The 12,436-nt window shown below is 41.9% G+C and overlaps 1 protein-coding gene across 10 annotated transcripts in view; it reads left to right on the top strand.

Moving 5' to 3' along the window:
• Positions 1 to 12,436, top strand: part of EYA1 (EYA transcriptional coactivator and phosphatase 1) — a 167,081-nt gene that overhangs the window by 134,278 nt on the left and 20,367 nt on the right. For 9 of the 10 annotated variants that reach the window (XM_007460785.1, XM_007460782.1, XM_007460784.1 and 6 more), the window contains 4 exons: positions 8,345 to 8,403; positions 8,514 to 8,674; positions 9,609 to 9,723; positions 9,847 to 9,968. In XM_007460785.1, the coding sequence (XP_007460847.1) occupies positions 8,345 to 8,403; positions 8,514 to 8,674; positions 9,609 to 9,723; positions 9,847 to 9,968 (457 nt within the window). The remainder of the gene's footprint in view (positions 1 to 8,344; positions 8,404 to 8,513; positions 8,675 to 9,608; positions 9,724 to 9,846; positions 9,969 to 12,436) is intronic. The other variant, XM_007460788.1, reaches the window with a different exon arrangement.

Genomic DNA, 12,436 nt, shown 5'->3' with positions numbered 1-12,436 from the left:
GGGGGGGGGGGGGGGTGTCTTTTTTTCTTTTTAAACATTTCCAAGCACTGCTGATCACTTGTTAAAATAAAGCTTTCAGACAATTTGTATGAGTTGTCTCTAAAGTACTAGAAATACTCCTGTACTCTGTATAATTAAACATTTTCATGTTTAGGAATAAAAGGAAAACTTCCTAGTAACTTGTAGATGTCTAAGGTATCAAGCAAGTATCTGTATTGTTGGCGGGGGAGAGGTCAGAGCAGTGGATGTAACTGCTTGATGACATGGGGGGGGCGGGGAGAGAGAACCCAGCCGTCCTTTCCTTGGCCTTCACCAACTCCAGGGTGTCTCAGTAGGTTCGCTGATGTAGACAATGAAAATAGCTCGTTCTCCGGTGACTCTTTCTTCCTTCCTTCTTTACTTTGTAAAGAAAGTTATTGATACAATTAGTCGGCAGTAAGGTGTCCTTTTTCTCATGGTAAATTTGGGAAATGGAGCAAATACCGCGTCAGTCAGCAGAATCAGGGTTTCTGTAACTCAACTTCTCCAAAGACGTGTTTGTAAGAATTTTATATTGTTCCCTTTCATAATTTGCAGGCTGCCTCAAAGTCTTCTAAGTGTCTCTGTTTATTCAAAGCCTGCAGGTTTATTTGGAGTTTATGTTTCTAGTGTCGGATTCAGGGGTATAAACGCCTCAACATCCTGGCGATGACGTCACTGTGCTTGGCACAGATAATAAGACCCATTGTAACTGTCTTAATTCTTTTTATTAATTTTCCTAAATGAATGTGAATGGTATGGTGTATTTTTACATAATTATGGCACAAGTGAAAGGCTTGGGGGGAAAAGTCCAACCACTACGGTATCAAAGCAGAATAAATATTTGCAGAAAAATTCTGCCATAACTTAATATTTTGCACATGAGCCCCTGTACAAAATCGGAGTTATTCCCGGGGCTTGGTCCAAAAGAACATGTCTGTGGCCCGGCCCTGGAAGGCCAGAGATGATGACGGATCAGAAAAAGGTCAGCTTGAGTTGCAGTGCCAAAAATAATGACAGGAGGGACCAAAAAGGCAGAATAACAGTGCAACCGGAGGAGAGAGACTGTGCCTTTGCCGCCTGGCCGTGAGACGGTACCATGCGGCTTGCTTCCTCTCCCAACCTTCCCTCTCACCTCTGGGACCTGCTCACTAACTGCACAGAGTCCCTGTGCATCTCTAAGTCTAGACCTGGTATTCAGTTCTGCTTCACGCGTTGGCAGTTTTCCCCAGCCACGCATGTGAACATTTTATAATCCAGCCCCACGAGTGCTGAGATGCCTGAGCTGAGAGCCGGGAGTAGCTGAGGCTTGTTAATTTTATTTATTTTACCGCTCTGTCAAGTACAGGCCATGGACTTGTACAGGGAAGCCAGGCGAGGGTAAACTTTGGTCATTTGGTTTGTGGTGTTTATCTAAAGGATGCTCCTAGGAGGCTCCCAGGTAGAACAGAGCCTGTAGGCCAGCACCTGTAGGCTCAATCTCACGCCTCCCTGATCGTTGCCAACTGCCCTCATTCAACTCTACCGTGACTGTGGCCAAAATCCTTGTTCCTGGCTTCAAGGCTCCTACGAGGACATGTGTCAAAGTCACACTAACACCTACGCTCTCACTGCCTACCATTGTGCCCTGTCCCCTCCACCCCAGTTCCCACGATGGCTCTCCTTCTGGAAGTTTCTCTCTGGAGTGCCATTTGGAGGCATGGTGGAGAGATGAAGGAGCGGCGCTTGAACTGGAGAATGGAGGACTCACATCCCGAGCTCCGGGCTGGGAGAGGGGCTGTGGTGACAAACTCTGGACCCAGGTGGGTGTGGGGCAGACGAAGGGGAGGATGCATCCTGGAGCAGGGGTCCCCTAAACGTGAAACAACAGGCGAGGCGCCAGTGGCCCAGGTCGTGGCCACCTGTCTACACTGTGAAATCCAGGGATCCCGGGAAGAAACAGTGAATGGGGGTCAAAGACCTGTATAGTGTCTCAGCACTTAGGTTATTTAACTTTTCTGAGTCTTCACTTATTTGCATCTATAAAATGGGTTATAACATTAAATACTATTTTGTGTTCTACACAAATAACAGTAATTCAACTCAACAAGAAATAGGAGTCTGTATAAGAGAAACCGTGGGCCTGCCTCTGCAGGAACTCCACAGAAGTATAAGAAACGACTCGGAGTCGCTCGCCGTCACTTTGAGGGAAGGAGGAATACGCTCTTTGCAGGACACGAAGTGTCAACACAGGACACTTTGGTAACCGAATGTCAATGGATGGTGCATCCCTGGTGCTTTAGGACTTCTGAAAAGGGAGGGACTGAGCTCAGGATGGCAACAGTGGGCCAGATGCGTTAGCAATATCTAATTCGGTATTGTGAAATTTTCCTAGTGAAGGATAATCACAGCTGTGCCCAGCACTGGCCTGACTCTTCCTTGGAATCTCTTTGTGAGATGTGGGTATATGTGAAAACTGATTAACTAAAAATGTTACTTATATATTCCTTTAGGATTGACGTGACACAGAGCCTTTACACACAAATACTGATTTTGGCATCCCTTTGGAAAGCCATGAACAACAAATAACTTTGCCCACCTCTTGATCCCTTTCCAGTCCCACATTAATTCTCACATCTATAATTTGGGGGGTAAAAGAAACTATGTTCAAGAACCTTCCCTCTCACCTCTGGGACCTGCTCACTAACTGTACAGAGTCCCTTTGCATCTCTAAGTCTAGGGTATTTCCTAGAAAGAAGGATGGCTTGCCCCAAAAGTGCCACCTTCCCCTACTCCACCCCACAGCCATTGAAAAGTAGAGGACCGGCATTGACAGTCTGGGATCAAAAAGCTATGTTTTGTTTCTGTTACCGCAGCGTCAGCGATTGTGAACCACCTCTAGCTGTCCACCATGTATCTCTGTATTTGATTACTTTAATCACAAAAGCAACCAGAATAAACAGTGGGTCAGGCTGTCCCTCTCTGATCTAGCAAACTATAATTTCAGTTTTTCAGAGCTCTGCAACCCTCTTGGACTAAACAGAATCCCACCATTCAGCAAGAGGATAGTCCTTTGTTTTTATTTATTGATTTTTGGGAAATGTGTACATCTATACATTCTTTTTTTATACGCTTTTCCATTATGTTTGATCACAGGATATTCAATATAGTTCCCTGTGCTGTACATTAGGACCTTGTTGTCTATCCATTCCAAACGTAAGTTTGTATCTACCAACCCAAACTCCCAATCCATCCCTCCCCCAACCCCGGGCGACCACAAGTCTGTTCTCCATGTCTATGAGTCTGCCTCTGTTCATTTGTAGATAGGTTCATTTGTGCCATATTTTAGGTTCCACATATGAGTGATATCATATATTTATCTTTCGCTTTCTGACTTCATTTAGTATGATAATCTCTAGTTGCACATGTTGCTGCCCAAACTCCCAATCCATCCCTCCCCCAACCCCGGGCGACCACAAGTCTGTTCTCCATGTCTATGAGTCTGCCTCTGTTCATTTGTAGATAGGTTCATTTGTGCCATATTTTAGGTTCCACATATGAGTGATATCATATATTTATCTTTCGCTTTCTGACTTCATTTAGTATGATAATCTCTAGTTGCATTCATGTTGCTGCAAATGGCATTATTTCATTCTTTTTTATGGCTGAGTAGTATTCCATTGTATATAGGTACCACACCTTCCTTATCCATTCATCTGTCGACGGACATTTAGGTGGTTTCCATGTTTTGGCTATTGTGAACAGTGCTGCTATGAACATAGGGGCGCAGGTATCTTTTTGAATTATAGTATTGTCCAGGTATATTCCCAGGAGTGGGATTGCTGAATCATATGGTAGTTCTAATTTTTAGTTTTCTGAGGAACCTCCATACTGTTCTCCATAGTGGCTGTACCAACCTACATTCCCACCAACAGTGCAGGAGGGTTCCCTTTTCTCCGAGAGGATAGTCCTTTTTGGATTCCAGGGAGGTTCTGCAGCGTTTACCACAAGTGTAATTAACTTAGCACATGTGTAGCGAGTTAAATTAACTTCTGCCCTCCTGCTAAACTGTAGGTGCCTTGAGGGCAGAGGGACTGATAACTTGATGCTACTTCCGAGGCGGAGCCAGCCCCTGCTTGTCACCTGCTGGCCCATGTAACTCTTCCCCTCCTGCCTCAGGGCCTTTGAACTTGCTCTTCCCTTGGCCTGCAAAGCTCTTTCCCCAGATACCACCACAGCCTTGCATATTCCCCTCGCCTGATGTATTTTTTCTCCTTAGCACTTTGCAGTCTGTGGTACTTAGCACTTTGCAGTCTGTAGTCTGATTGTACATTTTGCATATTTTTTTGTTCGGGTGTCTCTCCCAACTAGAATGTTAGTTCCAAGACGGTAAGGATTTTTGTGTTAAGTGGTGTATCCTTAGCATCTAGAACAATACCCAGAACAGTCACCCCTTAATAAATAATCAGACACATGAATAAATAAATGATCACCTTTTTAATCCAAGGCACCCATTAGCCTGCTTGGATGGGTATTGAGTGCAAAGTCTGCCAGGAGTCCAGAAAATCACTACTCTGTGTCCCCAAGTGAGACCCCAAGCCTGACACCCATATATGCTAGGGGTCCCTTAGGCATCTCAAGTCTCAGTAGGACTGATTAATGCGTGAAATACGCTAAATTGGCTGAGCTGGCAGTGGGAGCCCCCCATGCGGATGCCACCCCAAGACTTGGATTCGGTAATGACATACTCCTTAAAATCCTATCACATACTTTTTGGAAGTTTCTTTCAAAAGTACATTTTCAGCACATTCAGTCTTCTGGGAATAAAAACATATTTTCCTGTGGAATTCTATATATCTGCACTCTGTGTATTAAGCATTAAATTAGGGCTTGTAGGGATATATTTTGGCACGTGAAAATACAGAAAGTTTCCATTATTGTCTTCTGTGTCTACCAGTGGGGGATTTAAACTTTGTTGCTATTGTTGTTTCAGTGGGTGCAGAGCCCCTTCTGCTCCCTCCCTCAGTTACCAAATTGTCTCGGTTTATGACGAATTTGGAAACTAAAAGCAACCAAATTTGGAAAGCAAAAATGAAAACCTCAAATTAGGCTCTTAGGAAGACAAACAAAAAGCTAGGTGGCTTCTGAAAAGTGGGAGAAGGGGAGCCTCATCCCCACAGAGGAGACAACTGCAGGATATCAGAATGCAGGGAACTGCAGTTTCTAATTTGAGAGTGAAGACACTTAGCACAACTTCACACGTAACAGGGCTCTGCTGGGAAATGAAATGATCTTTCAGTATCTTAATGCTCTCCATTCTTTAATTCCTTAAAGTTTTTCATAAGTAAGCATCAAAAGTAGTATTATAGTTTCTCATTAAAATTTTTTTAAAATAACATAGCTTGTTTCCCAAGACATTTATACCATTATTTGTAAACTCATACAGAGACTCAGCAGGGATGCATCTTTAATATGTATCTTATCAATTCCAAGTTTGTGCAACATAGTACTTGTCTATTGTTAAGTAAAATGAGCACCCATTCCAAAAACACATTTTACATAGACATTTTAATGATGTTTTAATTCCTAAAAGTGCTAACGAGGCTCTTTTAAAAATGCTCTTGATTTTTTTAACCTATTTTGATTAAAATTGTTCTACAAAAATTCTCCAGCTAAAGAGCAGGATTTCCTTGTTGCCACCACACCAAACTTTGCTTTTATCAAATCCCCGTGAAGTGAGTTTGGTTATCTGCAGTTAAAAAAGCTGGAAGCTGTTGACACTTAGCTCGAACCAAGATATTGAACAATACTGCAAATGAGGGCCTCAGCCTGGGAACAAAAAGTCTTAAGGAAAGCTGGCAGGAGAAAACAAATACAGGATGTGGATGGACAATAGCCACGGTAGAGTCATCAACAGTCATTAGAAGATAACGGCTGCTCTGTTAGTAATGGAGATTTTCAAGAGCATTAGCTTAAGAAAAGCCTCTTAACACCCTGTTTTTGCAAAGAATTCCTCCCACCCCTAGAGTTAACCAAGTAACTTTAGGTCACCGTTGATTCCTTGAATTAAATTCGCTTTAACATATCTTTTCCTCTTCTAATTTCTCAACTTCCTCCTCCTCTCCGTTCTCTCTCCCAAGAGAGAAAAATCCTCCATTGTGGCGCTAAGGCTTTAGGGGTTTTTGTTTGTTTGCGGGGAGTACGCTATTCTGCATTTGCTTGTGTTGTAACTAACCGTGCACCCTAAAAGAGTAGTTTACCAACAGCGTAATTTTTGTATTTCTGGCGAGATAAATGGCTAGATAGCAGAAAGTCATGATTTAGTAATTCTTTAAACCCAGAATAAGTACGTTGTTGAAAAAACACAACTATCATTCATCTTTCATCCTCCGAATTATGTATAATGAATAACTCTGAGAAGTTTCCAAACATGTTTTGCAGGAATGACCTGTTTTTTAAAATGTTAAATTCACAGTCCTGCCTGTGAGGCCTCCTAGACTTTTATTCCTTTTTTTCTTATCTGAGGTTACGGACCTCGGGAGAGCAGGGGAGGGTTACAAGGTCAAAGTCCTTTCCTCCTTGGAACTTGCTGCTTGCTGGGAGAGGGTTGCCTGGAAAATAGATGCGGAGGGGAGGGGGGGGGGGGGGGTGGGTCAGGATTTTAATTCTGTTAAGCAACAGCTGGTTTGAGTTTCTTTCCACTTCTATCTCCTGCTCCTTTCCTCACAAATCCATGGAGAGAAAAGAATTTGTTCAGAAGGAACCAGCAACAAAAAAATACACCTTCTATTCCTGTGGTGCTTACCTATGGCATCTTGTTATACATTGGATGTGAAGCATTAGAGGGACAGATAGGCTAGATTCTATAAAATTAACTCTATAGGAAAGATAACCAGAGCTTTAGTCTGAAGAACATTTAAAAATACAGGATGCACGCCTGAAATTTTCTTTCAAAAATTTTTTAACTAAAACTTTTAATGGAAATAAGTGTCAGAACGGCCTCTGGGGTACCTGGAGGCTGACTGCCCAAGAGGAGAATCATAACTGAAAACATTAAAGCATGCCAAGTGTGTGTTACTTGTTTCTGGACTAGGGACCATGTCTGTCTCCAAATTAGTTTGCCTTCATTTGTTCAACAAACGTTTACTGAGTGTCTGCTCTTCCCACAATGATGCTGGGGGCTGGGGACACAGCAGTAAGATGTGGGCGTGTTTATATATATATATGAGCAGGTGTATCAACTTGAACTCGTCCAACTGAGCTTTAACCCACAGTTACACCTCCTATTCTAAACACTTTACACATGGATTGGGATTTTAAAATCAGGTCTGTTCAACTCATATTATTCTATAATCAACTCATCAATCCGATATTTAAAATGCATATGTAATGGGCTTCCCTGGTGGCGCAGTGGTTGAGAGTCCGCCTGTCGATGCAGGGGACACGGGTTCGTGCCCCGGTCCGGGAAGATCCCACATGCCGCGGAGCGGCTGGGCCCGTGAGCCATGACCGCGGAGCCTGCGCGTCCGTAGCCTGTGCTCCGCAACGGGAGAGGCCACAACAGTGAGAGGCCCGCATACCGCAAAAAAATGCATATGTATTAATAGTGAAACAGGTAAAAAAAAAAGTTAAAAACTTTTAAAAACAGTAAAAAAAACACCTCGTGGTTTGATTATTTTTACTTAGGTTGTGAAGTCTCCCATGCTTTTTTCCTACACACACACACACACGCGCGCGCGCGCACACACACACACACACACACACACACAGACACAGAATAAAACTTGCATCTCTCAAATCAATGGCAAACCAGTAACAGATTTTCTAGTCTGGGCTCCTCCACACGCTGGCCTCAGGCTGTGTTGCTGTGTGGCTCGACAGCAATCAGAGGCCATAATTTCATTGGCAGTTAGCATCAGCTTTAATTTTTCTAGCATGTTAGATTTACCGAAACGTCTGGTTTCAGTTACGCTTCGGCATTGACTGAATCGGCTCGGAGCAGCACGATGTCTTCAGGTACCTGAGGTTTATGAAACACATATGCTAATTGTTTTCAATCAATCACTTTCCTTTCTAAACACAAAAATGTGTTTTCTGAACCTGAATAACAGTAGTCCTTAATGACATTGCTCGTTTCTTATATTGTAAAAGGACCTGAAGTAGGTAAAAATGTCAATTTAACTAGACTGCCACCTACTGATTGCCGTGGTTGGAAAACACTCCAATTACAGTGTTTGGGCTTTTTTTTTTTAAACAGGGCTTGTGTGGATTTTCCCCCCTCCAAAAAATGTAGATAAATGTAGATGCTTTTTGAAAATTAACATGTATCATTTTCATTGCATTTTAGGAATGTGACCAAGTTCATATAGATGATGTCTCTTCAGATGACAATGGACAAGACCTAAGGTAAGCCCATGAATGGGAAGTGATGGGCTCCATGTTATAGCTTAATTGCTCAGTTTATTAAGATGAACTTTCTGTTTGGTTAACTGTGGGCTTTTCTTGCATCTAAATAGCACATATAACTTTGGAACAGATGGCTTTCCTGCTGCGGCAACCAGCGCTAATTTATGCTTGGCAACCGGTGTGCGTGGCGGTGTAGACTGGATGAGAAAGTTGGCCTTCCGTTACAGACGAGTAAAAGAGATCTACAATACCTACAAAAATAATGTTGGAGGCAAGTGACTATCACCAGTAGGTTACTGGGTTAGTTAAGATAGTCTTGATAAGATGCTCAAAGTACCACACACTTTTACATCACGCTTTTTTGGATAGAATAGCTTTTTTTGAGAGACGTTTCATCTAACCAGTGATTATTCTGCTGTGACTGAGTGACAGAAGTAACGGACTAGAGCCAGCTGCCCTGGCCAGGCTAGTCTAGTCCTCGCTCCATTCCTTAGTAGTGGTGTGACCTGGAGTAAGTTTCTTGACCTCCTGCCTAAAGGACTTAAGACGAATCATAAAGCTCCTCCTACCGGGTAGATGTTTGCGTTAGCTTGGATCTTTTGACTGTGGTTCCAAATGGCTTTGGTATGAAAAGGAACATATTGACCTAATGAAAAGTTTAGGTGGTGTTGGTTTCTGGCATGGCTAAATCCAGATGCTCAGATGATGCAGTCAGTAATCTTTGGCCTGTAATATCCTTTGGAAAATTACTGCCTCCCAAAAGGTGGCGAATGTGCCTAACAGTAGACCCAGGCTTATATGCTACCAGTCTAGCACCTCCATGGTGTGGAACGTGTCTTTCCCAATAGATTGAGCAAAAGTTCCAAAACAGTCTTTCACTGGCCAAGCTGAGGACATATGGCTATTCTGGGAGCCAGAGGGTAGGGTCTGCTCTGCTCAGTCTTCATGGTTGGAGGGATGGGGGAGAGTAGGCTCCCCCAAAAGAAGAGATGACGTCTATAGCCAGAAGAAGCATGCTAGGAATGCAAAACCAATAGATGTTCCCTACAGTGCTAAGTATTTGTCAAATGAATGATAACGTGAAAAATTGCTTAGTATATTATAAAGCTTGAGGGTAGTATTCGAGTAGTTTTAAGTGTTTACTGTTTATGAAGTTGATGAGACACGTTAGTGAGGAAGCAGCTCATGTGCTTTTAAATCCACAGGTCTGCTTGGTCCAGCTAAGAGGGAAGCCTGGTTGCAGCTGAGGGCCGAGATTGAAGCCCTGACAGACTCCTGGTTGACACTGGCCCTGAAAGCTCTCACACTCATTCACTCCCGGTAAGTTCTCCCCAGGTCACTTCATACAAAGTGCCTTTGCCTGGAAACGAGCTGTGCTTGTTCATTTTGGAGATTGATTTTTCAACTGTCTTTTTTTTTCTTTCTTTCTTTGTATTCTCACAGGACGAACTGTGTTAATATTTTAGTAACAACTACTCAGCTTATCCCAGCATTGGCGAAAGTCCTGCTGTATGGATTAGGAATTGTATTTCCAATAGAAAATATTTACAGTGCAACTAAAATTGGTAAGCTGCTTTTTAATTAATTTATTTATTTAACAGTCAACCCTTTGCTTTCAGGCTAGTAAAAATGAAAGGCAATGAACAGGACTACTTTTTTCAGAATGCTAAATGTCAGAAAACTAGAAGAATGATTTAACCAATTTTATTGTCAAAATTGGCTTTAGAAAGCAAGAGAAGTATAAAGCACAATCCATGTAGTTGAACTCAGAAAATTTTAAACATTAAAACCTGTGCGTTTTAGCTATAGGCAACTTAGCATCACTTCTAGATTATTATCTTATTTTTATTCTCTTAGGCAACATCAATGAAAATATTTTATAAGCGAAAACAAGTAGTTGTATAGAAATACACAAGGTAGAAATGAAATAACTAATAGCAGCTTTAATTAAACAACTCTAATAATAAATTATTATTACTGGAACTATTTTTTTCACCTTATTTTACAACATGTATAAATGATTGAGTTCCCATTTTTGTTATGGGATCAAAAAAATTAAATTCTTGCAAGAAGGAAATGTAGTTGGGAAAGAAGACTAATGGGAAATTTAATGGGAAATTTAGTTAAGATATAAACCAAGACAAAACAGAAGTCGGGATAAAAAGAAGACATGGCTCTTTCCTTAGGGAATTCACTATCTCTAGCAGGGGAAGCAGACATCAAAATAACTATAATATGACAAAGTAGTATGTAAATAAACATTTATCAAGTATCTGCTAGATGCTCAGAATTGTACTAAACATTTTACATATTAAAGTCAGTCTTTGAAGCCTTTCCATTTTTCAGCTGAGAAAACTAAAGCTCAGAGACTTAAGTAAATTGTTCAAGTTAACAGCTAGTGAAGTTAAGGGTCAGGGTAGATCTCTCTGATTCCAAGGTCCAGCAGACTCCATTCCACAGCCTAAGGGGTCCTACCACTAAGTGCCCAAATGTGCACTTCAATGGGAGAGCGTTCACTCCCCCCCAGGAGGCAGCAGAGGGCACATGTCAGTGAAGACTAAAGGGAGGATATGACATTTGAGCTGGGTAGAGAAGGGTAAATAAGAGTTTACTAGGCAGATGGCTAGTGAGAATAAAGCGACAGAGGAATTAAAATGTGTTCCCTGCTGAGGAACTTGTGAGTCCTCCGGGGTGACTAATATGCCATGCCCATGGGAAGCTGATGCTGGAAAGGTAGACTTGGGTCTTATCATAAGTGGCCTCGTATGTTGCCCTAATGAGATGAATGTTATGTAAGTGAGTCCTAGGAAAGGAGGATGAGTATCCTGGTAGGTGGAAAGAAGGTTGTTTCTGGCTAAAGAAAAAGGTGCAAAACAGAACCCCTATCTATTTGGCTTGCACTTCTCCTTCAAAGAACTTACTAAATTATCACTAAAAAATTGCTTGTTCAGTTATTGGTTCATAGTCTCCTTGATAACTGAGTCTGTCCATCTCGCTCATCATGGTGGCTACAGGGCCCAGCGCATGGTAGGTACTCAATCAGTGTTGAATGAAATGGGTGAATAAATGGTTGTTTATTCAGAAGAAGGCTGACACAGAGGTTTCTTTTAGGCAACTGGGTCAGCAGTGACACTGTTAGCTGATGGGGAAATCAGGTTTGATGGCAAAGATAATAAGGGTTTGATCTTACCAATGTGAGTTCGAAAAACCTATGGGATATTCAGATAGCCCTGTCAAGTTGGAAATAGTTGGAATTTGAGAATGACTGATGCCTCCTGAGGAGGGCCAAGGAGAGAATACTGGAAAATACTTATAAAACGAAAGGAGTATACCAAATAGAATTCCTAGTAGCCCAGTAGAACTTGAATTTTTATATGGTGTCATATAAAATAGCAATCAGTTTCCACGAACTCAGGTCTTTATTCTATCTGTATCAGTAAAGAGGAATCATTGTGTTTTGTAAACAAGGATCCAAGGGAAAGGTTTATCAGCACATGACAGAAAGAACATATTCCAAACGAGCATATAATACAGAAGGGATAGCACTTCCCAGAAGAAGAGAACAATTAGCATATTACACGTCATGCACATTGAACTTTAATCCCAAATAATTTGAAAATGTGAGGAAAATAGGAAGTTACAATAACAATCAAGAAAGTATTTTTTTAATGGGCATTTTGTTTGCCATATTGGACTTCTTTAATTGTTTTCAGTCTAGAATAAAAATTTGATTTAAAAACTGTACGGTGGTAGAAACGATCTCAAAACCATAGGTAGAGTCACTTTTCTATGATATTTTTAATAAAAAAAAGTAGGGATTGAAATTCCTGTAAGTTGCTGCTAGTTTTGCCATCAAATGAGATCTAATTTGGGGATCAATGCAGAAAACCACCCAGGAATGTTCCTCGTAGGCCAGGGTTCCCCGCCCCACACAACCAGCAGGAGCTGAGCGGCAGAAGGGGGAGCAAAGCGTTGCTGGGGTTGCTGCCTGAACCATCCCCATCTCCCAGCCCCTGACCCCCCCCCCCCCCCC

The sequence above is a fragment of the Lipotes vexillifer genome, unplaced genomic scaffold (assembly GCF_000442215.2).
Source record: "Lipotes vexillifer unplaced genomic scaffold, Lipotes_vexillifer_v1.1 scaffold27, whole genome shotgun sequence".
Taxonomy (NCBI): Eukaryota; Metazoa; Chordata; class Mammalia; order Artiodactyla; family Lipotidae; genus Lipotes; species Lipotes vexillifer.
This window is presented reverse-complemented; position numbering and strand designations above follow the sequence as displayed.